We start from the raw sequence: 26,823 nt of genomic DNA, 5'->3' as shown, positions 1-26,823 counted from the left end.
ATGTTCCCGAGCCTCTTTACGGCGCTGGCGGGGCTGCTGCTCCTGCCGCTGCTGGTCAACCTGGCGTGCCCGTATTTCTTCCAGGACCTGAGCTTCTTCGTGCACCTGGTGCGCGTGGCGCAGCGGGCGCGCAGGTACGGCGCGCGGGTCCCGCCGCACACCGTGCTGGAGGTGTTCCGCCAGCGAGCCCGCCGGGCGCCGCGGAAGCCCATGCTGCTCTTCGGGGACGAGGTCTACACCTACGAGCAGGTGGAGCGGCGCAGCAACCAGGCGGCGCGGGCGCTGCGCGAGCACGCGGGCGCGCGGCAGGGCGACGCGGTGGCCCTGGTGCTGGGCAACGCGCCCGCCTACGTGTGGCTGTGGCTGGGCTGCGCCAAGCTGGGCTGCGCCATGGCCTGCCTCAACTGCAACGTCAGGGGCAGCTCCTTGGTGCGCTCGTTCCAGTGCAGCGGCGCCGGGGTGCTGCTGGCGGACCCAGGTGAGGCGCTCGCTTTGCAAGCCAGAGGGCGGGAGAGGTCTGGGTTTGGATCCCCGGGGCCGGCCAGGCGAGCGGCGCTCTCCTTCTCGCTCACCCTGGCCCACCTCGCGGGGTTGTTGAGAGCATAAGATGGGTGCTGGGAAGGCGCCTAGGGGAAACCCGATTGGCTCCAGCTCAGTGGAGGCTGATAGCCCTGGTTTCGGTGCCGCTGTGAATCCATTCTGGGTTTGTCAGAACCAGGCGGAACTCTAAAGAAGCTGTCCGAGGTGCTGAACCCGAGGTTCAGCACTTTGGATAGCTCCTTTAGGGCTCTGGTTGGCTTGGATTAAAACCTAGGGTGGTTTCATAGCCCCACCGAAATCAGAACCACCAACCTCCACTGGTGGGGAGAGGTCTGGGTTCAAATCTCAGGGTGATGTTCTCTCTCTCTCTCTCTCTCTCTCTCTCTCTGGCCGGCCTAAAAAGATTGCTGAGAGGATGAAACGTGGGGGAAATCCCTAATCTGCCCTCTTGATGTTTTGAATTCCTGACCATTATCCATGCTGGCTGGGGCTGATGGGAGTTGAAGTCCAAAACATCTGGAGGGCACCAGTTTGGGGAACACTGCTATACACTACCCTGAGTTACTTGAATGAAGTACGGGGGGGGGGGGGGGAATGAAGGACCTCTCACCATTCAAAAGATAGAACAACTTTATGGTGGAAGAGGGGGCACGGCTGTTCACAGTATGTATATTTCATTTTATTTTTACCTCTAGTCAACAGGGGTGCTTCCTGATGAGGCTTTTATTTTGCTATCACTCTGGCTGATTCACAAAACTTTACAGGGGATCCAAACATTGTTGTGTTTTATTTGTAGCCATCATGTGTTTTCCCGCCATTTCTTCTGACTTTTTCATACCATAGAAAATGCATTAAGGAGTTAAATGTGGAATAGCTGCGCAATACCTTTTGCTTATAGCATTAGGAGCTGTCCTTCTGGAAACACTCCAAGTTCTGTCAGTTTCTTTCTATTCTTTCCAAAGCTGATTTTGACCAGAGCCAATAGAAGGACAAAGGAAACCTCTGTGTGTGTGTGTGTGTGTGTGTGTGTGCGCGCACGCTCACCATGGCAAGACTGATAACATTAGACATGGTAGAAAAAGTGGAGAGAGAATTGGGGGTGGGGGGATTCCCCTTATTCTCGCATAATACAAGCATTGGCAAGTCACCCAGTAAAATTGGCAGTAGATTCAGGGTGGAGAAGAGAAAGTGACATCCCCAGGTTGGAAAATACGGGGGGAAATATTTCTTTCAAAAATTTCTAGGTTTTCCCCTACTTCCCCCCCCCCCCCAAAGCCTTCACATCTCTAGATGGAGCCTGTGGGCTGCACAGAAGTAAGCTGAGATCCATACACAGCCTGCAAGCTGCAGAAACAGTGCATAAATTGACGTTTCGCATTGTTACCCTCCACCCCCCAGCAATGGAAATCCTGTCTCTGATCCTCACCATACCATACAGCCATGATGACTAGTCATTGAATAGGCCTATCATCCATGAATGTAAAGCCATCTAAGTTAGTGGCCATCACCAAATCTTGTGGCATAAGTTCCATAAATGAAGTATGCCCTGTATAAAACCAGATCTTCAAGCTCAGCATTATATTCACTAGAGGGCACTTCCTATCAGCATGGAAAGCACAGAGTCACTTTCTACAGTAGGTCTTCTGAAGACTTTGTGGTCTGTTTGTTGCTGATCTAAAGCTATGGAGCTTAGGAGGTTTCCATTGGTGCATCTAGTTTGGTATTGTCTATACTGATTGGCAGCAGTTCTCCAAACTTTCAGACTTTCCCAACCATACCTGGAGATGCTGGGGTGTGAACCTGGGACCTTTTGCCTGCAGAGCTGGTGCTCTACCACTGAGCTATGGCCCCTGATTCCAGTTCTGCAGTTTATGTTTCCAGGATCAGGCACAGGTTGAAAAATAAACTTCTTGAAAGGGAGAACTATAGCCTTAAGCACTTAACTTTGAAATATGCTCCATTTTCAATGAAGGGGATTTCATTAAAATCTTTTTTTTAATTGTAAGTTTCAACAAAACAAAACAAACGATAAGAACAACAACAAAATTAAGGAGAGTCAGGGTGGTTCCAGATGAGCCTTTTATCCTGCAATTGTCCTGCTTCAGATACAGAATTTTATGCAAGGGCGTCCAGGTGACATCTTCTTACTTTTATAACCCTTTGGTGTTTTCTTTTCTCACCATGTCTCTCATGTATTTTTCTTACCACCACAAAAACGTTAAGGAGAAAAAAGACAAAATAGATGCACAAAGTATTTTGATTGGTAGAGCTATGAGCCCTCCTTCTGGTAGCTAAGATGAAGGTCTAAGCTGTATTTAAATGCCTGGGACCATTTCTCATTAATGTATTCAAGATCAGGGCTACGGGTTGTCTTTTCTCTCTTTTATGGGGAAACTATTTGAAAAGCAGGAAAAGTGGCGGTGGTGTTTCTGTACTCTTTCCATATTGGGAACAATTGAGCAGAAAGACAAGGCTTGGTGTAGGCAGGAAACGAGGGACATACACACCCTGCAACACCCATGGGTCAAGGTTGCCAGGTTGCAAGCCAGAGATTTGCACCATACTGTTAAATTCACCAAGGAAGCAGGAACTGAAGCAACCAGAGGTACTCTCAAGTGATCCCCCTGCCCAGTCCTTCTGACTACTCCTGTCTCCTGTAGCAAGGAGCACTAAAGGATGTTGGGGAGAAGGCTGGAAAGAAGGAATGGGTAGGAGATGCTGCAGCCCATTAATCTTTGGCTTCATTCACAATTTTAAATGTAGAATATGAATCTCCAGGTCACTGCCTGATGGGCCCATCTATGAGATCTAATTGTGAATCTCCTGCCTTTTGTTCTCTTTTGCCCAGAAAAATAAGTCTCTTGACTTTGGGTCACAAGGACCCAAATATTAGACCTCCTGTTTAGAACATACCATAAAGCAGGGATGCAAAAAGTGTGGGCCGCATGCAGCTCCAAGTCATTGGTGGCTGTCTGCCAAACCCCCGCCTGCATTTGCCACCACTGCGAAAGAAATTTCAGCACTAGAAAGAAAAGCCCTTTCCTTATCTCTGATCTCTATGCATGGATCAGACAAAAAGAAAACTTTCTCTTCTTAGTGCAAGAGAAGGGCTTTTCTTGCTAGTTCTAGCAAGTTACCCCCTTCCTTATCTCCCAGGCTTATTGTTTGCACATGTGTTTGTGTGTGTGGATAGTGTGCAAGTGAGCACTGCAAAATGAAGCCTTCAAGCCAAAAAGGTTGTGGACACCCACTGTAAGGAGTACAATTGCTTGCAATGAAAAAATACTATTTAATCCTATTCATTTGAGGTCATAGCTGAACCAAAGGGGCTATTTAAAAAGACGAAACACTGTCCCGTAATCTGTGCTACTATACTCATTCTGATGCAGTAAAATGTTGGATTGTTCTATGACATTTTTCAACTTTCCTAGTTCTTTTGTTGTTTATTTGATGCCTTTTTTCATGTAAAGGATCAGTTCGCCCTCGTCCTATAAAAGTGAATGGGGAAAACTAAGATATTGTGTATGGGAGGCAACATGAGCTTCACTGGCACCAAAAAGAGCACAATGTAAATGTCTGGTAAGACTCCCTGAGGAGGCCATTCCACAACTGGGGTTTTTGTTGTTTATTCGTTCAGTCGTTTCCGACTCTTCGTGACTTCATGGACCAGCCCACGCCAGAGCTTTCTGTCGGCCGTTGCCACCCTTAGCTCCCCCAAGGTCAAGTCTGTCACCTCCAGAATATCGTCCATCCATCTTGCCCTTGGTCGGCCCCTCTTCCTTTTGCCTTTCACTTTCCCTAGCATCAGCCTCTTCTCCAGGGTATCCTGTCTTCTCATTATGTGGCCAAAGTACTTCAGTTTTGCCTTTAATACCATTCCCTCAAGTGAGCAGTCTGGCTTTATTTCCTGGAGTATGGACTGGTTTGATCTTCTTGCAGTCCAAGGCACTCTCAGAATTTTCCTCCAACACCACAGTTCAAAAGCATCTATCTTCCTTCGCTTAGCTTTCCTTATGGTCCAGCTCTCGCAGCCATAGGTTACTACGGGGAATACCATTGCTTTAACTATGCGGACCTTTGTTGTCAGTGTGGTGTCTCTGCTCTTAACTATTTTATCAAGATTTGTCATTGCTCTCCTCCCAAGAAGTAAACGTCTTCTGATTTCCTGGCTGCAGTCAGCGTCTGCAGTAATCTTTGCACCCAGAAATACAAAGTCTGTCACTGCCTCCATGTTTTCTCCCTCTATTTGCCAGTTATCAATCAAGCTGGTTGCCATAATCTTGGTTTTTTTTAGGTTTAACTGCAACCCAGCTTTTGCACTTTCTTCTTTCACCTTCGTCATAAGGCTCCTCAGCTCCTCCTCGCTTTCAGCCATCAAAGTGGTGTCATCTGCATATCTGAGATTGTTAATGTTTGTTCCTGCGATTTTAACTCCAGCCTTGGATTCGTGAAAAGGCTATCTCCTTAGTAGCCAACCATCTCACCTCATTCAGTGGAGGTACCCGGAGAAGGTCCCCTGAGGACAATCATAGGTTCCAGGCAGCTATATACAAAAGGAGGCTATCCTTCAGGTAACCTTGCCCCCAAGCCATTTAGAACTTTGTAAGTTACTACCAGCACTTTAAATTGGTTCTACAAACAGACTGGCAGCCAATACAGGCCATAAAACCCTGGTGTAATATGATTACATTGGGCAGTCCCCTTTAACAAACTCACTGCCATCTTTTGGACAAGCTGGAGTTTCCAGGCTGTTTTCAAAGGCAGTCCCACAAATAACGCACTGCAGTAATCCAGATGAGTGCTTACCAGAGCATGGATAACTGTAGCTAGGCTATCTCTATCCAGATAGGATTGTGGTTGGTATATCAGCGTCAGCTGATAAAAGGTGCTTCATGCCACTGAGGCCACCTGTGATTCCAATGACAGTGCTAGATCCATGACCACCCCCAAACTATAAACCTGATCATTTAGTCCAGCCCACTCCAGAACTCGCTGAATATCATTCAGCAGGTAGAAGTACCACCTACTAACAGTACTTTAGTCTTATCTGGATTGAGTCTCAGTTTATTGGCCCTCATTACCATTCCCAGGCACTGACTCAGAACACCCACTACTATTTACAGCTTCTATACAGTCTTTAGCCAAAAAGGCTTTCAAAGCAGCTTACAAAACTAAGTACCATGACAGTCAGGTACACAATCTAAAGTATACTTCCAAGTATACGTCAATATTTGAGAGCCAGTCCGATGTTTTGAGAGCCAGTGTGGGGTATTGGAAATGAAGAGGACCAAGTACGCTATGTTAGGTTTATTGCAAGAGGGGAAAAGTCAGGATATAAACATAATAAATAAATAAAATAAACATGAATCAAATAATTATACTTTCTGGGTTGTTGCTGCCCTCGAGACAAAATAGGGATGTCGGGAATTAAACAGGTGACCTTCTACATGAAAATGATGCTTTCTGAAACTGAGCTATGGGTCTTCCCCATTACACATAGCTAGGGTATTAAAACACCACTTAACAGAGGCACATTTTGCTAGTCCAATATGTTGGGTAGATCACGCTAGCCAGTGAGATGCAATATGAGATACAATATATCATTAATTAGTTCCTCCTCCTTTGGAAATGCCTTCCAAAAAGAGAACAATGCCCACGGTGGCTTCTTGGCAGGCTTTCATGAATGCTGGAGCAGGAGCACACACATAACCTGCGGAAACATTTTTCATGTCGTTATGTGATCCTTTAAGAAATGATGCATGAAAGAACAAGGAAATTCCCATGGATATTGAGTCACCCTCCCACTGGAAATAGCTCAGGTCGCTTCACATACACAGAGGGGGTAGGGAGCTGTCGCATTTCATAATGAACAATCTCATGTGGGTCCTTTTAGTGACAAAGAAGTCCAAGCATTATGTAACTTTTATTGTTATTTTTCCAAATGCATCAGCAAAATAGGAAATGTGCCTTGTAGTGCATAGCTTAATTAAAAATAATTGTGAACAGGAATTCTGCAATATGTACTACTGGCCACCAATTTGGATGGCTTTAAAAAGGAGTTGGATAAATTCCTGGAGGAGAAGGCTAACAATGGCTACTAGTCCTAAGCAGGGGCGGTGCCAGACTATTTTGCGCCCTAGGCAAGGCGAGCTACTTGCACACACCCAAAAAATTGCCAACTTCGATTCAGCTGTTCAAGAAGAGTTTCTGAACTATTATATTTTCCTTTTATTATGTTTTTTTCTTAAAACAGTTAATTTGTATAAAACTGTGACCCTTAAAGAGCAGGACTGTGCCCCTCTGAGGTCTGCGCCCTAGGCGGCTGCCTAGTTGGCCTAATGGTAGTGCCGGCCCTGGTCCTAAGAGCTATGTGCCACCTCCAGTATCAGAGGCAGTAAGCCTATGTACACTAGTTGCTGGGGAACACAGGAGGGAGGGTGCTGTTGCACCATGTCCTGCTTCTGGATCCCTGTTTGACAGCTGGTTGGCTACTGTGCGAACGGAGTGCTGGACTAAATGAACCCTTGGTCTGATCCAGCATGGCTCTTCTTATGTTGTTAATACTGTTCTGCCATGGAAACTATTACATGACCGTCCTGTCCACTTTGCTCATCCTCTTGCTGTGTTTCTCCAAAAGTTTATCTTCCATGTAGGTTTGTAGCTTTTTTGTTTTAGTCACTCATTGCATGGTTGTACTTCTCCACTATTGTGCAAGTGAACAGTTGTGCATAAGTCTTAGGAGCTGATCCGGGGGGGGTGGGTGAATGATGAGTATTATTTGGGCAAGCATTTTGTGAACAGCAAAAACTAACATTGGTAAAAGGTATGTAATGGTTTTGATTGTGTGTCTTTTGGAATTGGGTAGACTAAAAATTCAAATGTAACCAGTTAAATTCTGTCCTAAGAAGTCAGGGCAGTTGCAACCCAACATATGAAGATGGAGTGGGGTGAGGGAAATACCAGAACAAATGGACAATGCAAAGGAATTGAACTGTAAAGCAATGGGAACCAACATTGTTGAAAATCCAGTTTGCCTAAGTCAGCTTTCCTCAACTTGGTGCCCTTCAGATGTTTTGGACTTCAGTCCCCATCAGCTCCAGTCTGCATGGCCAATGGCCAGGAATGGTGGGGGTTGAAATCTGAAACATCTGGATGGCACCAGATTGGGAAAGCTAATCTAAATTGTGACACCAACACAGCATGAATTTCTTACCTTTGAACAGCTTCAGACATTCAGGAATTACAACATAATTTCCTCTCTTCTCTTTAAAGAATTAAAAAACGCCATTGAAGAAATATTGCCCATCCTGAAGGAAGAAAATGTGGCAGTCTACTACTTAAGTAGGACATCCGACACAGAGGGAGTAGACAGTTTTGTGGACAAAATGGATGCTGCTTCAGATGAGCCCGTTCCCGAGTCTTGGAGATCAAATGTCACAGTTAAAAGTCCTGCCCTGTACATTTATACTTCTGGGACTACAGGTATAGTAAAAATCTGTATATAGGTATTTATTTGTTTAAAAGCAGGCTGTCAACTGATAAAGGAACATCTACAGTGAAATCTTATGCATGTAATCTCACCTATAAGTGCAATTGAGTTCAGTGAGACTTATTCCTAGGTAAGTGTGCATAGGATTAAAACCTTCATTTCTTAATTCCCCATTTTTGAAATATTTTATGATGGAATTTAATTATTTTGCAAAAACTTCAATGGATTTTTTGAAGATCATGAGTAAAAGGAGTTTCCTACACATGTCTACTAACTTACAATTTGCAAAACAGTTGGTTGGCATACTGTATGAAGCAATTAAGTGAGCATCTCATGTTAGAATCCTTCTCCATGAAACGATTGTTTTCTGTGTGTGGGAAATATAATGGAAGAACATGTGAATTCATACCTGCAGTCTAGTGTTGCAACTCAGACATGAGTTTACCACCTCGGTAAGAAACTAGTCTGAGAATAAGCATGTTATAATGGCTAAAGTGTTGGACTGGGAGTCAGGAGATCTGGGTTCTAGTCCCCACTCAGCCATGGAAACCCACTGGGTGACTTTGGGCCAGTCACACATTCTCATCCCAATCCACCTCACAGGGTTGTTGTTGTGAGGATAAAATGGAGAGGAGAATTACAGTATGTACTCTGCTTTGGGTTCCTTGGAGGAAAAAAGGCAGGATATAAATGCAATAATAAATAATTTCCCATTGATTTCTGGGAACTGACAAAGCTCACATGAAAGTACTTATGTGAACAACTTCTCCTTGACCTCCTGGTTTTCCATGTCAAGACCCTTCTCTCTGACAGGCTAGTTTGTTTGTTTTTAATGTGGAGGCATTTATATATGTTTTGCCAAGAGTTCCTGGTACAGCAGAGGAATTGCTGTGTAAAGGGTTCTCTGAGAATTAGTAAAAACTATTGCAGCAGATCTGCAAACGATACTGTCTGTATTTCTCTTCTCCTTTAAAGAAAAGTATGTATTACAGGAAGCTAATCAATGCTGTCCTCACATAGGTCTCCCGAAAGCTGCACTGATTACCCATGAACGCACGTTATTAGCTTGTGGTCTGGCTATGGCCAGTGGCATTACCTCGGAGGACGTTATCTATACTGCCCTGCCACTGTATCACAGTGCTGCCCTCTTGCTTGGGCTACATGGCTGCATCATGCAAGGTAAGAGAGTTTTATGAGACAAATGATACTACTTTGTTCTGGAATGAGGTTCCTGTAGCACGTTCACGCAGATCATAGAAGCTGAGTTGAGTCCAGTGGTGGTGTGAGAAATTTTGAAGTACAGGCACTCATCACGACAGTCCCCCTAGTCACGCCCAAAGTTGTAATGGGACCAGGGGCTCATCTACATCAGGCAGGATATTCCACTATGAAAGTGCTTTGAAAGCGATATATAAAAGCCACACTACTGCTTTATAGCGGTATTGAAGTGTACTGACAACTGTTGGGGCCCATGACACATACCATATACTACTTTCATAGTGTTATATTCTGCTTGGGGTAGATGTATCATGGGTCCCAACAATTGTCAGTGCACTTCAGTACCATATAAAGCAGTAGTGTAGATCCTGCAGTGCACTTCAATACTGCTATAAAGCAGTAGTGTGGCTCCTGCCTTTTATATACCATTTTATACCACTTTCATAGTGGAATATCCTGCTTGGTGTAGATGAGCCCCTGGTCTCACAGGGTTGAAGGCTGGGACTTTTTGATTAACGGGGATTGTGATATCTACCCCCTACCCTAAAGCGGCCCTGTTTTCGCTCAGCTTAGCTGCTACCCTCACAGTTGCTGAGGGAAATGAATTTCCCCAGCAACAATATATTGCTCCCTGTTGTAATGCAAAATATTTTGGAGTTGCTTGGACTTGAAAGGGCAATTAACAGAGCAATTCTATGCAGGGACATGGCTGGGGCATGCTGAGAGTTGTAGGGCCTTTTTCTATCTAAACCTACGCAAGTTTTCACCCTTAGACACGTTAGCTTCAACATCTAGGGCACAATCCTATGCATGTTTACACAGCCATCTGTGTAAACATGCATAGGATTGTGCTCTTAGCTGAGATGGGCCAATACAGGTGCCTACTTTTGGGGACTCTACTTGGGGGTCTGGCTATAGGAACTGACATGGTGTGCACTTAAAATTTACTATCATTTCACTCGTCCTGCCCCCCACCCCCAGGGGAGTCAAAAAAAATTAGGACGGTGTGTGTTGATCCATACCAAATTGAAATATAAATGCAATTGATGTATAAATGCAATTTTCAGGAAGCAACAAGATGAACATCTATGAGCTATAATCTACCCATTATACGGAATTGAACTGGAGGAATGAGTATACCCATCTCCTGCATTCTGAAGCAGTCCAGACCAGAATTCTGGGACGTCATCCTGTACATTGTGTAGATGGGCTCTTGTTCAGAAAAGCAAAATCCCTCTGTATAAATCTATTAGAATCCAATTTCTCTTTCTCCTTTACTTATAGGTGCTACTCTAGCATTGCGTTCCAAATTTTCTGCTTCCAAGTTTTGGGATGACTGTAGAAAATACAATGTCACTGTCATACAGTACATTGGGGAAGTGCTTCGTTATTTATGCCATATGCCCAAGGTAATGACTTTCTCTGGCCTACTTTATTTTTCCTTTTACAGATGTTTGAATTGTCTTTATTAATGCCTGATTTTTAAATTTCATTTATAGGCTGCTTCTAGCACTCTTTTTTTTTTTTTTTTGGCCTGTTTCGCACCTAAAGCTAATCCATGGTTTTATTTAACACATGGTTTGTTGCTCTACACAGAGTTTGTCTGACAGATGATCAAACAAACTGTGGTTTGTTTTCTTAATGTCTGGATTGTTTGTTTTCCTCTCCTTGGCCCACTCTCTCACTGTATCACAAATGCCTTTGCGATGTTGTAATACCGGCATATATAGCTGCTGGGTTTTCCCCTCACTCTTACCTACGACCTCTGTGTCCTGGTGAAAAAAACCATGAACAACCCACTGTTCTGGATTCAAACATAACAAGAACCCATGGTTTAAACAACTCATTCGCAACCCAACAGCAAGTAATGGATTCTCATTCTGGTTTTTTTGTTTGTTTGTTTTTTGTGGGTTTTTTAATTAAAAAAAACATTTTATTGAGATATTATTTCTGGGTTGGTCACAGTTAACAAACTATGGTGTGTTAGCATGGCCATGTTCACACATCACAACAACCCAGAATTCGATAACCCATACCAGGGCTTAGCATTATGAGCAAACCATTTTTTGCTTTCTGTCCAAGATTGAAAAACAAGGGTCTTGTTAACCCAATGGCTGGCAGCAATCCCTGACAGGTGGACTACATTTGGCTAGGAGGATCACAAATTATGCAAGTCTGGATTAAACCCAGTTGTCATGGGCTTAGATTCAAGTGTTCTGCGCACTCAAGCACACAATTCCTGTAAATAATAAACCTGAACAATTTAAGTCTAAGAATAATCAATGTACATTTTGAGTCCATCAGCTGCACTTTGCACTGTAAGAAGGGGCTGAAATCTGCCAGGAAAATTAATTAATTAATTATACTTTTAAACCACCCAATAGCTCAAATTCTCTGTGTGGTGCACAATAAATTAAAAACAGAAAATGTAACCAATAAACAATGAATAAAATAGCACAGCACATAATAAAACCAAGATAAAATCATAAAATACACCCCAGAACGTAAAACCAGCAGTAATTAGACTGCAGTGATTTAAAAGAATCAAAAGCTGTTCTTAAAATGCCCAGAAGAATAAAAAGTTCTTTGCCTAGTGCTGAGAAGACCATAATGGCGGCACTGGGTGAGCCTCCCTGGGATCTTCTGTGTAAGAATACCTGTTGGCGCGATGCCAATGGAAGTAGCTCAACTCTTTGTCCTGATAATACCCTGTATATTCTCCATTACAAGAAAGATGGAATGTGGCATTCCAAAGCCCTTTTCAAGCAAACTGCCTGAATAGGGAACAGTAACACAAGTAACGGGCATGGGGCTGTGTATGCTCTAGATATGTCCCCAGAATTTGCACTCATGTAAGCCCCTGAGCAGGAGGCATGAAGGTGGCTTCTACTTGTGTTTGCCTGAACGTGAGTGGAAGTCTCCATGGGACCAGGAACCACACTTTATCTGAATTCCTGAATGGCTAAGAGATCAACTCAAGTTCCAGCAAATGCAAGTAGAAGCTCCCTTCATGGGAGGGTTGGGGACATTAGGGGAAGTACTGGTGTGTGTGGCCCCATCCTACTTATATGTGTTCCTATAATCCATCCTTTCCCAACTTGGTACCATCTAGATGTGTTGGTCTTCAACTCCCAATGGCCATGCTGGCTTGGAACAGTGGGAGTTACAGTCCAGCATATCTGAGTGGCACCATGCTGTACCTTACACATGAGTAATGCCTGGATTAGGGCTCAAATATCACTTTTGTTAATTCAGTGGTCTAATCAGGTTTTGACTTTACATGTTTGCAACCCAGTGGATGAGCGGGTAAAGCATAACCAGTGTCAAAAGTCCACAGACTCAATATTTTAATTGAAACAAATCATTTAGGCCTTAGCTAGAACTAAGGTTTATCCCGAGATCGTCCCGGGGTCATCCCTGTTCATGTAAATGACACACAGGATATCCCGGGAGCAGGCAGGGACGACCCCGGGACAATCCCAGGATAAATCTTAGGTCTAGCTAAGGCCTCTATTTATTAATATGCAATGTCTAAAATAGTATTATCTTTATATAGTAAATAATATTATTAAATTGAAGTCAGACATAGTAACATTAGTATTTATTATATCTTCTAATATCCAATAGTGGTCGTACCCAGACAAAGCCCATTCACTTCAATGAGTCTACTCTGTGTACGAGTACCATTGGATACTGCCCTTGGACTCCTCCTTTTTTTAAATAAAAGGGATCCTGATGCCTTTTTTATATAGATCAGAGATGGGATCATATAAAAGAATCAATTTATGTTCGTCTGTGACTGTAATACAGATTTCATTTGATTATGACTTAGAAAACATGGGCTGAACACTTCCTTATTTAGATGAACCCTCCTTAGGGGTGGTGCTAATTGAACATTAAATTTTCCAATTAATATGCAATTAAATTGAACAGTGGAAGTTTACACCTGCTTCAGTCTATTTGGCTGCAAACCAAACAGAAACAAATGGTTCAGTAACCCTCTGAGAAAAAGTCTTTAGGGACTGTTTCTTCAAGGAAGCTTCCAGACAAGGCTTTTACCTTGCAATCTCCTTGCTCATACATGGAATTTAATTGAGGTGTGGGGTCCAATGATGTCATCTTCCATTTATAACTCTACTGTTTTTTCTCACTGCTTCGTCTACCTTTTTTCTTCCCATAGAAAAAATACATGGACAAGAAAAAGATGGAATAGCTGCATAATGTTTTTTCATTGATGGCACAAATGCTATCTGTCCGGAAGCACCTCTAGAGTCATGGAACTTTAGACCTTGAGTCACATGACTATCATTGGTGAAAGTGTTAAAGCCTTTTTTGCTGTCCCTAGCATTTGATCACTGTGTACTTGCAGATAATACTTTTTGTGCTGTGACTTGACCTAAGAGCCAGTATGGTGTAGTGGCTAAAGTATCAGACTGGGAGTCAGGAGATCCTGGTTCTAGTCCCCACCCATTGAGTGACTTTGGGCCAGTCACAGACTCTCAGCCCAACCCACCTCACAGGGTGGTTGTTGTGAGGATAAAATGAAGAGGAGGAGGATTAGGTACACTGCCTTGGGTTCCTTGGAGGAAAAAAGGCAGGATATAAATGCAATAATACATACATACTTACATAAAAACATAAGAAAAACCATGCTGGGTCCATCCAGTTCTGCACTTTGTGCAGAAAGTGCACCCTCCCACCTATGTTCCCCAGGAACTGGTGTATATAGGCTTACTGCCTCTGATACTAGAAGTAGCACATAGCCATCAGGACTAGTAGTCTTCTCCTCCAGGAATTTATCCAACCCCCTTTTAAAGCCATCCAAATTGGTGTCCATCACCATATCTTGTGGTAGTGAATTCCATAATTTAAAAGTACTTCCTTTACCTGTCTTGAATCTCTGACCGATCAGCTTCAGGGAATTACTCTGGTTTTTAGTATTATAGGAGAGGGAGAAAAATGTCTATCGACATTCTCCATAAAATGCATAATTTTGTACACTTCTATCATGTCTCCCCTTACCCTCCTTTTTCCCATGCTGTTATAGCCTTCCATCTCCAGGTATTTTGGACCAACTCCCAGTATTTCTGAACATTGGCTGTGCTGGCATTGGCTTCTGGGAGTTGAAGTCCAAAACGTCTAGAGATCTATCTTCTGCCTCCCCCAGTCCTAGAATACCCAGAGAATATAATGCGTGAGCAAGGATTTTCAGCTGTGACTGGAGGAAAACTTTGCCCATTTTCATCAAGAGAAAATAGCCAAGCAAAGAGTTATAATAAGCTGTAAACTTTGTGCCAGCTAATCAGACATCAAGTTCTTTTAATTAATGAAGTTGTGAGCATCACCACAGATTATTGTCGAAGTGGTAGGCTCAGTTACATAAATGGAAGAATGAGCATCCGAGCTGAGTGAGAATAAAGCCAATCAAAGCATAGTTGCGATAATGATGGGGTAATATAAAACAGGGCAGCATTTAGAGATGCAAAGTGCTTTTCCTGCAGCTGTTAAACTCTTTAGCAGTATGGATGTATAACTGATCTTTAAATTAAGGTGGAAGGAGAACATGCAGCTTCATTTCCATCAAAGAAACAGGAACTATTGTTTTGACATAAATATAAAAATTGGCACCTTAAGAAGTATTCATGCATGCTAACTTCTCAAATGCAGCATATCGGTTGACCTGGTACCATATCTGGATCGAGTAGGTGTGAATTTCTCAGAGCAGAACTACACTTTTAATGAACAAATGTGGAGTTCCCAGCCCTATGTTTGTTTCATAATGAGATGGCTTGGAGCCTGGAGGGGTGGGGGGAGCTTTTACAGAAGACAGTTATGGGGAAGGGATACTTAACCCTTCCATGCCTGCTGATATTTCCCTGCAAGGGTTCCTACAGATCATGTTTTACTTCAGTTCTCCTCTCCCAGCAGGGCTGCAGGACTAGATATAAGGCATGCTGGGAAAGAAAATGGTCTTGGATTAGGGAATTGGCTGTAGAAAGAGAGTTACCCACACCCCACCCACCCAGCATGCATGTGTATACACACACACACACACACACACACATGTATGTGACAGTCAGCTGTGTGTGCCATGCAGCCTGTCCTAAGCTAGACAGCTGCCCTCAGTTATTGTGATGAGTAAATTTTCTCATCGCTAGTGTTGATGTAAGTTCAAACTGCCATTCTGGTTGGCTTCTCTGTGTGGAAGGGTGGGAGAATGCCGTGTTGTCCTTAACTTCAGGTAGCAACATGTCCTGGAACAGCCCTGAATTCTGCACATAGAGTAGCAATCTTTGCCTCACTTGTTCTGGTACCCCTGCAAGAGGTTGTAAAGCGGCTATCCAGAAAACTATCCCATATGTTTTCTAGTTACACAGCCATGACAATAGCAGTTTCCACTTAATGCTTTTGTAGTCAGGCTGTTTATGGTCAAGGTGCTTGCATGTTTGTATATATTTGCAGAAACACAGGCCATACAACCTTTAGGTCAACATGTTCCACTCTCTCTGTTACAGGTCTATTATTTCTGGTGACGTGCTTCCCTTTGCTTTTAGTTGTAGGTCAGATCTAGCCTTTGCTACATTTATTGTGCATCATCTCCTTAACTTGAATAGAAACAGATGAATGAATAACAAAAGGAAGAACAGCAGATCTGGAGCTTAATAATAGCTTTGCCCCTAGAGAAGCTTTTCTTAGTGGAAAAATAAATCTCAGAGCTCCATAATCAACAAGCAAAGCAAAGGGATAATCTAGGAAGGACAAAAGGCCAGCCAATGTGGTTTCAAGTGGATAGAAGGTTTGAACTCCTGAGATAGACTAGAAAAGGCTTGCATTCAAATTTTCTGCAGAGCCATGAAGCTGGTTGGGTGGTGTCAGGCAAATCATGATTTCTTAAGCTAACCTATCTCACAGGATTGGTATGGGGATAAAATGGGATAACTCTTTATTGCTTCTTGAGATTTGGGGAGGACATGGGGAGCGATCAATGGGATACATCATGGTTTCCCTACCTTTTTGGATCAGTGGGCACATTTGGATTTTTGAGAATGTCATGGGCACTAAAAAAAATGGCTTCCATGGTAGGGGGATTGCCCATTCACAAAATGGTTGCCATCCTTGGATAAGGCCAATCATAAAACATCCATTTCCCAGAAGATAAACTAGTAGACTTTTTAAAAAAGAGGTAATTTGTCAACGAACCTAAGTACAAGAAAGAGGTGAGGTCTAAGCTCCAAAACACAAAACCACTCTTTGGAACCCAAATAAAGATGGCAGTGGAGGGCAGCCCTTCACTTTGCAGCATGCCAGCCTCTGTTGTTATTTTTAATTAAAACAAATCTTAAAAAATAAAATAAAAATCCAGAGGATCAGGGGACTTGGTGGGTACCAAGAGAGATATCCATGGGGCACATTGGCACCCTTGGACACAAGGTTGGAGACCTCAGTGATAAGTCAAACCATAAAGGAAGTGCTTACTGAGTAGCTAAGATGGATGCAAAAGACTCTTGGCCAAATTTAGGTGGGAATACATGGAAACTAATTAATCTTTTGGAGTTTCACTTGTTATTCTTTGGGCTAGAAGAGTCAGACCATGTTTAAATAAATGGCTGTGGTTCAGGAAAGAATTAAATGGCCATGTTTGAAGGTCACAGTAAATATGCTTAATTATAGTGTGGTGTCCATAAGCCATAGCGAGCCTCATGCTCGTGAACTCTCTTCCCTTTCCTGCCCCTGCATGACTGAGAGGAGTGAATAAAGTGATGTGCAAATGGAGCCAGTATCTCAACATTTCAATTCCTGCAATATAAGCATATGGTGCGAGTTTCAGTTGAAAAGCCCTCCACCCTAAAGTGACCAGTGCAAAAGCCCTAAAGTGCTGGTGTGACATCAGTATACTCTGTGTAGTATGTATAGCTGGCTTCCCATGCAGAATACAGGAGTGTGCTAATTACAACTTTTTCTTCTTCTTCCGCCTGCTCCAAATCCCTTAATAGCAGCAGAAATTAAGCAACTGAAGCATTTCTTCACTATCCCCATCCTAGGCAAAAACTTGTTGTAAGACGTTGCTTGGGTTGCAAGGTTCTGCTAAGGATACATCATGAGCAGTGGTCAGGTTTCTCAGGAAGCAAGGCAAAAAGGGGTCAGCACCATGGAGAGCACCAAGTAGAGGTGCTGCTAGAAGCCAGACAAGGTTGTCTATATGTATGTTACTTCAAGGAAGGTCAGAGCAAGACTTAGGCTTAAATAAGAAGATACCAGCCTTTAGCTCCGCCTCTACCTTGCGGTTTCAGGCTTAATTCAGCAAGGATTGTTTCTGCATACATGAAATACTAAAAGATTTTATCTCTAGATCACGCTCTCCCTTTTATGACCTTCTGGAATTGTGACTTCTTTCTTTCCAGAAAGACAATGATCGGAATCATAGAGTAAGAATTGCCTTGGGTAATGGCTTAAGGGCTGACGTTTGGAGGGAATTCATCAGAAGGTTTGGAGACATACGTATTTTTGAGTTTTATGCTTCAACTGAAGGCAATGTTAGCTTTGTGAACTATACTGGAAAAATTGGAGCTGTGGGAAGATTAAACTGCTTGCAAAAGGTAATGGCAATGGATGACATGTGTTCCAGTAGTTCCTATTTACCAAGGATAGTCATGATTTTTCTGGTGCCTGATTGTGCCCAGTCACTGACCCTGCTTTCCCTTGGAGAATACTTTCCATAGTGCTTTCTAAAAAATTGTAGTTAGTGTGTCCCAGAGTTCCCATTCAGACCTCATCCTCCAGATCTCCAGAAGTTAAAAGTCAGGGATGCGTAGGGAAACATAGGCAAGCAAAGATAAATAATAATAATAATAATAATAATAATAATAATAATAATAATAATCATCTTCCTGCTGATCCTAATTTGGCTTGTGTGATCCCAGTAGAGATGGAAGAATTTGTCAATTTCAGTTCTGTTTAGTTTCTCATTTTGCTGACTTTAAGCTTGTTTGTCTAGTTTCCACATCAGTTTAACATTATTATTTTTAAAAGTCCACATAAAAATTTGTAGGCATTTTCTTGCACATGTCTCCTGATAAATGTATTTTTATATACAATTTCTCCTAATATACACATATTTTGCAATCAATTTTCCTTAATATGCATTTTGTGCATACTTTCTCCTAATATTTGCATGCTTTAAAAAAAAGATTGAACAACTACATTACAAACTTCAGAAAAATGTGAATATTGAAACTTAACAATATGCAAAATGTATTCATATGCAAAATGTATTCATATGCAAAATGTATACAATATGCAAAATGTATTCATTTTGCATATTGGTTTGGGAAGAATGAACTAGGTTAGCAAGCATTAAAATGTAAATCAGATTACTTTCTCCCTTTCTTAGATCCCAGCCCCTTACTGAACAGATCAAGACTTTTCTCTTCTCCCAGGCATTTAACAGCATTTAACAACACTAAATTTGTTTTTTTAATGGACCCCAGAACTTTTGTTTTTAAATGGATACTGTTGTTTTTATACTGTTGTTTTTATGTTTTTGATGTTTTAAAATTTTGTATACTTTTTAATGTTCACTGTTTTTAACTTTTGTAAATCACCCAGAGAGCTTCGGCTATGGGGTGGTATATAAACATAATAAATAAATAAATAAACAAACAAACATCAAGGCTGGCTGCTGCTATCATCATCATCATCATCATCATCACCATTTCTATACCATTCAGTAGCCAAAGCTTTCTGGGCAGTTTAGTTCCTGGTTCCTATTTATTTATTTATTGTGTTTGTGTACTGCCTTTCTGAAGCCAACCAAGGCAGTTTACAAAAAATATCAGGGAATGAAAACCATAAACAAATAAGACATAGGCCCGTTCAGACAACACGCTAAACCATGCTGCCTAACCACAAAATGGTTAATGGAATGCATTCTGTTAACTATTTTGTGGTTAAGCAGCATGGTTTAGCGTGTTGTCTGAATGGGGCCATAGTCAAACATTTCAAAGACCTGTTAAGACATAACCTTAGGCCACAGCTAAACCTAAGGTTTATCCTGGGATCATCCAGGGTTCACCCCTGCCTGAGCAATGGATCCCCTGTGTGTCACCTAGATGAACAGGTTTGACCCCTGGACGATCCAGGGATAAACCTTAGGTCCAGCTATGGCCATAGTTGCATGAAAGTTCAAAACAGAGGTCATTCAGTAAATTTAATAAGGAATTGAACTATATTTGCCCTTGCTGCACCTCAAAACAAGCCCATGCCATATTCCTCCATGACCAGAGGATGGCCTAAAGGTTAGTTTGGGATGCACATGCTCCAGTTAGTTATTTGCAATTGTCATCTGGGTTCATGATGTATTAAAGAGTGACTTTCGAAAACAACAGTTTTGATTGGAAGGAATTATTATGGATTTTGACAGGGAGAGTCCCCCCAATCATAGCAGTATATGACATGTACTTATTTTGGAATAAGTACATGTCATATACTTATTTTGTTATGTCATAAAGCTTATTTTGGAGCGCGGGGTGTATAAACACCAGTTCCTTATTTAGGTTGCTCATATTCTTTCAAGCTTTCATGGAAATAAGGAACAGCCTTTTTGCTGAACATGGGTGGTTGTTGGGAGATGGGTTTTCATGGCAATGTAGTTATCTCTTCTTTGAAGCCAGAATGCAACCTTCATTTTCTTGAACTGTAAAAGAAATTCTTGGCATACTACTCTTGTATTCCTTGAACAAAGCATATTGTGGGGTAGGGTTAGATAGCAATGGGAGTGGAGGATGAATGGCATAACTCCAGTGGGAGATAGGATCAATTCCTTCCCTTAACCCAGCAGGTCTGGAGAGAGGAACATGCACCCATCAATGTGTGCAAGCATATATGATGGACATGGGATTACCTACACTGGTGCTGTGTCTTTTGGCATTTTCTCTTAAAATAGAAACTATAGTAATTTTGATAGACACTTTACAAGTCCAAATCACTATCCATACCAATGGGTATGTCTATGGAGATTATAAAACCTTCTTCTTTTATAAAATGTATTCAAATCTGCATGTAAAAAACATATTTTATATGTCAACAATTATACTTTTTCATTAGAAAGTAATGCGCTTCGAACTGATTAAATATGATGTAGAGAAAGATGAACCTGTCCGAGATGAGAATGGCTACTGTATAAAAGTTCCCAAAGGTACATCCGCTGTATTTCTGTTATATTTCATTAAAATGCAATGCCAGACAATGCTGCTTTGAACTGATGTTTTAGCTTTTGTTGTTGTTGTTGATGATGATGATGATGATGATGATGATACAATTATTATAATATAGTACAGCCCACTCAAAAGACCCCAAGAACATGCAAGCTAATGTCTATTAAGCAAATTAGGAACTCGTTGCAACAGTTTATGTGAGTGTGATGTATAAAATATACACGTACATGTGCATACATACATGCACACAAACACCCAAACAGCAACAGTACACAATGTATTTGGGATCAGCACAGTTCAATGGAGTAAAGTCCATTGAAATGAATGATGCTTACTTTTGATTGCATGGCTTCAGTGTGTAAAAAAAACCCACCGATCCAAGGCCTACATAATACACTTTGTTGTTTGATACTGAGGACAAGACGGCGTGCATACATACACATTCCACATACAGAAGATGACTGGACTGGCAGTTGAATCGTAGGCCTTAGCTAGACCTAAGGTTTATCCCGGGATCGTCCCGGGGTCATCCTTGTTCATGTAAATGACACACAGGATATCCCGGGAGCAGGAAGGGACGATCCCGGGACAATCCTGGGATAAACCTTAGGTTAACTAAGGCCTTAGTTAAACACTGACAGTAAGATGTGGTCCTCTACCTCAACAGAAAACTGTAGGCTAATTTAGCAAGTGCAAGACAAGTTGTTTGGTACACACAGGTCCAAAAAGGAAGAAAGACCAGGGGGCAGATGCTCTTCCCCCAGCATCTGCCACTTGAAGCAATTGTTTTACTCTGCCTAATGCTAGAGCTGGCCCTGCATTGACCTTCAACAAAAGATTATTACTCCGCTGGAATGTAACCTTTAATTAGAAATGAAAAAAATCTTGCAAATGAGTCCTTCTGTTTAAACTGCTAACATAAAGTAGGACCCCCATCAAAGAAAAGAATACACGGCCTCTGCTTGATTATATCGCTTATTCACTGATTTCCTGCATGCTAATTTGTCACAAAAAATAGTGAGACTTGAAAGCTGCATTTTCTCCTCATTCACTGGCCAGAGGAATGAGGTCCATCAATTATCCTGGTACTCCCAGAAGATGACTTTACTGCTTCTGCTCTGAAAATAGTCCCAGAGCTGTAGCCACACACATGTTCCCCCACTCCCACTACACCACTGCTTATATCCAATTTATTCTGATTTTGCATATTAAGAATGAAGACTGAGTCTTCAGCCAGGAACTATATTACTAACTTTGGTAAGAAACTACTAGGAATTCTGTGATACACAGTATTGTCACTGTATTTCTATAAACAGGTTATTGAGGGTTTTTAATTAAGCCCTATAGCATTTTCAGACATCAATTTCCAGTAACACGAAGAGTTTATTGAAATTTTTGCTTGGTTTTTTGTTGTTGTTTTTAGGTGAAGTGGGGCTCTTGATTTGCAAAATCACACGGTTTGTTCCATTTAGTGGATATGTGGGAGCAAAGAGCCAGACGGAAAAGAAAAAACTAAGAGATGTCTTCCACAAAGGGGATTTATATTTCAACAGTGGTGATCTTTTAATGATTGACCATGACAACTTTATTTACTTCCATGACCGAGTCGGAGACACATTCCGGTATGTTGGTTTATATTTTATTTATTCATTTATTACATTTATAACCTGCCTTTTTCCTTCCAAAGAACCCAAGGCAATGTACACAATTCTCCTCCTCTCCTTTTAACTTAACAACAACCCCATGAGTTAGGTTGGGCTGAGAGAGGTTGAACTTGGGTCTTGGGATGAGAGATTAAACAACCCTGCCCTTAATGAATGTATTTGTCTCATCATGGGGCTGTGCAGCAATCTCTCTTGTTGACTTACAGCTGAATATGTGAGCTTCTTCCATTGAAGAATATTCTGTTTGAAAGGATAATGCCAATTTGGACTGGGCTATCTGATATGTAAAAGCTGCATTGCAACATGCAAATCCTCAGTGGTGCAGTAGTCCAGAGATGAGTGTGCATATTTCAAGTCAAGCCACATACTCAAGCCATATACTCAATGGCCTTGAAAGTGGCTTGTTATTATTGTGTCAGGAGCTACCAAGGTTAGAACCAGGAAACTTTCACTCCGTGCATGGCTGACCCCAGTTTGCCTTCTGTGAACTATTGGCCCTGAAAATTTTGAGTTCAAAGGAATTTTTAGTCTATTGGAGCGCAATACTCAGTCTTGTACTCAGTCTTTTGGGCAAGTTACTTATCATTTGTGACTAGCCATGGCTAGCCATTATGATTGTGCTCAGGACAGTTTTTCAAATCACCAAATGTGCCCATGGCCCCAGAACAGATGCCTATGTCTTTTTTACAGTGTGTTACTTGTTCTGGTTTTTTTTAAAAAATGGCCTCTTTTTCTCCCAGATGGAAAGGAGAAAATGTGTCTACAACTGAAGTTGCAGATATTTTAGGACTTGTAGACTTTATTCAGGAAGCCAACGTGTATGGTGTATCTGTGCCAGGTAAAGTATAAACATTTCAATATCTAAGTTGACAGCTTCATAGCTTCATGAAAGAGAACGAGAGAGCAAGAATGACCTTCTTTCCATCACAGTGCCTGCTGCACTTCCTCCCCCCAAGGCTTTTTAAAATGTATGACCATATACAAAATGTGCAGTACAGAAAAAAAATGTACAGTCCTAAAAATAGGGTGATTAAATGAAAAGGAGGACAGGGCTCCTGTATCTTTAACAGTTGTATTGAAAGGGGGATTTCAGCAGGTGTTATTAGTATGCATGCAGCACCTGGTGAAATTCCCTCTTCATCACAACAGTTAAAGCTGCAGGACCCCTGTCGTCTTTTATATCTGGTCAAGAGATGTCTCCAAGACAAGAAAGGAGGAGTAAAGATGGATGCCATTCCTCCCTTCCTTTCACACTACTAGCAGAAGCGTGGCAGGGCTTTGTATAGGACACATTCCTCAGCCTTTGGAACTCCCTGTCCCTACCAGTAGAATTGTTCTGCCAGTCTACTAATAGCTGATCCCAAAACTCAGTTCTGAAAGAAAAAGAGATTCCAATAACTGATAAAACAAGGCTTAGTCAATTATTAGTAGCTTGTATTTCAGAGAATGAAGGTTAAATTATTATGAAATCTTAAAATTGAACAGCAGTTACTGCAGCCGAAACTCTCCCCACGGCCTAAATTCAATCCCAGAGGAAGCTGGTTCTCAGGCAGCCAGGTCAGGTTGACTAAGACTTCCATCCTCCCAAGGTTGGTAAAATGAGTACCCAGCTAGCTGGGGAAAAGGTAACTGCGACTGGGGAAGGCAATGGCAAACCACTTCGCTACAAAATCTGCCAAGAAAACATTAGTGGAAGCAGGCGTCCCTCTAGGAGTCGGCAATGACTCAAGTGCTTGCATGAGAGGTTCCTTTCCTTTTCCTAAACAATAGAAGAGGATCTTTTGGAAGAATTGAAATGGTAATTTACTAGAAACTTTTATTGATGGATGCATGTCTACTCAGAAGGAGTTGCACTGAGTTCAGTGGATGTACTCCCAGGCATGTGTGCATAGGATTATTATTATTTTTTGCTACATCCTTTTTTGTTATTGTGAAAAAGAAAAGACTCTAATCAGTGACAAGCATTATATTTATATAATTGTGCATATTGAGGTTTTTTTAAATATGATAACTTTGAATGTTTTCAATAAATGCAGTACTTGACACGCAAATTCGTGAAGCGTTCCATATTTTTTGACTTTTATACTGCCTGTTTGGTGCATTCTCTTCCCCTCCTTATTGTTTTATTATGATTTTATTAGAATGTAAGCCTATGTGGCAGGGTCTTGCTATTTATTGTTTTACTCTGTACAGCACCATGTACATTGATGGTACTATATAAATTAATAATAATAATAATAATAATAATAATAATAATAATACTTTTAAAAGTGGGGAAATGGAAAACAATTAGAGTTTGTTGCTGTGTTTTCCTTTCTGCCATCAACAGATTTCATGATTATGGTGTATGTCTAAAGCGGCTTTTCTTTGTTTTCACCTACCCTGTTGAAGATGCAAACACCCATAATTGGCAGGGGAAAGATTTCACTAGCAATTGAACTGTGTGATAGTCCAAGGTTCCTTATCCTCTTCTCAGATTATTTTACAGTATACGGGTAACGTAGCCCAGATCCCAGTGGAAGTATAAAACTAAGTAGGAGAGTTAAATGCCTAATTACAAACTGGTCTTTGGTGGAGGGGTCAAGTAATAATTGCTGGTAACCCTTCACTGTTTTGTCCATAGGCAATCTCAGAATGTGTTTTCTTTTAGATGGATTATATATATTTGGTATCTGGCTTTCAGTGCTGTGCACTAAGGATTAAGCTGATCCTGCATATTAAAATGTGAAGACCAAAGATTACATCCAAGCCACAAAAGCTTTGAGTAAACATATTCTATGCCAGGTGTTCTTTTGCAAAAAGCAAAAGGTACAGAAGTCTGGCTCTTAACAAAAGTATGCAGCTAAGTTCTCACAATGATGCTTTTGCATATGTTAATGCCTGCGATGGTAACAACCCCAGACAGCTCCAGCTATTGGGTGATATAAAAATGTAATACGCAAATAAACAAATAAATTTAAGAAGAGTTTGTAGTAGCCCATTGGGATTTTTCCAGATTTTTTGTGTATTTTATTTTTATTTCATTAATTGATTAAATTTATAGCCCTCCAAAACAGGTGACAATAATGCAAATTAAAACTTTTAACTTTTGTGAACCACCCAGAGCTTCAGCTATTGGGCAGTATCAAAATGCAATACATAAATAAATTTAAAAACAAAATCTTAATGAAATAACATAAAACAAATCCATTAAAAACACAGTTGAAAAATGCAACAATAAGAAATACTTATAATCACCCAACCAGTTGCTGAGAAACAATTTAGAGAAACAAATATTATTAATAACAACTCTCTTGCAGGTCATGAAGGCAGGATAGGAATGGCATCCATTCGGCTAACAGACGGCAGTGAATTTAATGGGGAAATACTCTATAAGCATGTTGCAGATTACCTGCCAGTTTATGCAAGGCCTCGGTTTGTGAGGATTCAGGTACGTATGCTTCCCAAGTGCCTCCTTCATCAGTGGACAGGTTTAGATGTTTGTTTTTTCTTAGAAATGAGAATTCCAATTTTCCTGAAGGCAACCCACATTCAGTGGTTGAATGTGAGTTATCAATGAACCATAGTTTGTTGTCATATCGTGGGTTATTGTGTTGTGTGAACACAATGCCTTTCCCACAGAGTGGATTGTTAACCATGCAGTGTGGCTTATTTTTCTCACAGAAGCCACCTTGAGAACCCATGGATTGTTGTTGAGTTGTTCAGGATGATTTGCAAACCATTCTGCATGATTAACAAGCCACCCTGCATTCAGACAACACAAGAACAACCCACAGATCAACAACCAGCACTCAACTACTGAGTGTGGGTTAGCATGTTATGTGAACCCAGCCATTGTTGACTTGCTCTGATTCTGCTGCAGATAGCTGATCACGCACAGAATTTGAAATTTATGCAAGAAGCCTGACAACCTAAGGCTGCAATCTTATATAGATTTACTTAGGAGTAAGCTCCCCTGAATACCGTGTGTCTTACATCTTAGTAAGAACATAGAAAGTCTGACCAGTGGCTCAGCTTTTTGTACACCAAAGGTGGGAAATTTGTGGCCCTCCAGATGTTGTTGGACCAATTTATTACATTTATATCCCACCTTTTTTCCTCCAAGGAACCCAAGGTGGCGTACATAATCCTCCTCCTCTCCAGAAAAATGACTATTGCCCTCAAGTTACAATATATTTTCAGAAAGCAACAAATTGCTTACTTTTTTTGTTGCACTACAAGAGTGTATAACAGCCTCTCAAATAAGTCAATGGATGTTACAATCCCATCAAAATGTTTAATAGCCTGCCTAATCAAACACTTGTTATGTTATTTATTTGTGACTCATCGGTGGCATGAAAGCAGGAAAACTACAAATCTCTTCCAGTTTACAAAAATGTCCCTTCTTAGTCACCTACAGGCAATTCTTACTCAACACAGGTGACTAGGTAAGGGACTACTCTTACAGGTTTTCGGTATATTACATTGCAATTTGCATCTTGCAGCATTGTGTGTTGTATTTCCTTGTTGTTGTAGGATGCCATTGAGATCACAGGAACATTTAAATACCGTAAAGTGCAGCTAGTACAAGAAGGATTCAGCCCAGCAGCTATCAAAGACACCCTGTATTTCCTGAATGACAAAGGAAAGACATATATACCTCTGACTGAGGACACCTATAACTCAATATGTAGCAACAGCCTGAAACTATAATGCACCC

At 41.4% G+C, this 26,823-nt stretch overlaps 1 protein-coding gene across 1 annotated transcript; it reads left to right on the top strand.

The window, feature by feature from the left end:
• On the top strand, positions 1-26,823 carry SLC27A2 (solute carrier family 27 member 2). The gene is made up of 10 exons (XM_063142578.1): positions 1-478; positions 7,813-8,022; positions 9,050-9,208; positions 10,532-10,656; positions 17,650-17,844; positions 20,351-20,441; positions 21,884-22,082; positions 22,865-22,962; positions 25,424-25,554; positions 26,640-26,823. The coding sequence occupies exons 1-10, from the start codon at positions 1-3 to the stop codon at positions 26,814-26,816; spliced, it is 1,863 nt and encodes a 620-aa protein (XP_062998648.1). The 3' UTR covers positions 26,817-26,823.

The sequence above is a fragment of the Elgaria multicarinata genome, chromosome 16, assembly GCF_023053635.1.
Source record: "Elgaria multicarinata webbii isolate HBS135686 ecotype San Diego chromosome 16, rElgMul1.1.pri, whole genome shotgun sequence".
Classification (NCBI taxonomy): domain Eukaryota; kingdom Metazoa; phylum Chordata; class Lepidosauria; order Squamata; family Anguidae; genus Elgaria; species Elgaria multicarinata.
Note: the sequence above shows the minus strand (reverse complement) of the source record. Positions and strands in the feature narration are given on the sequence as shown.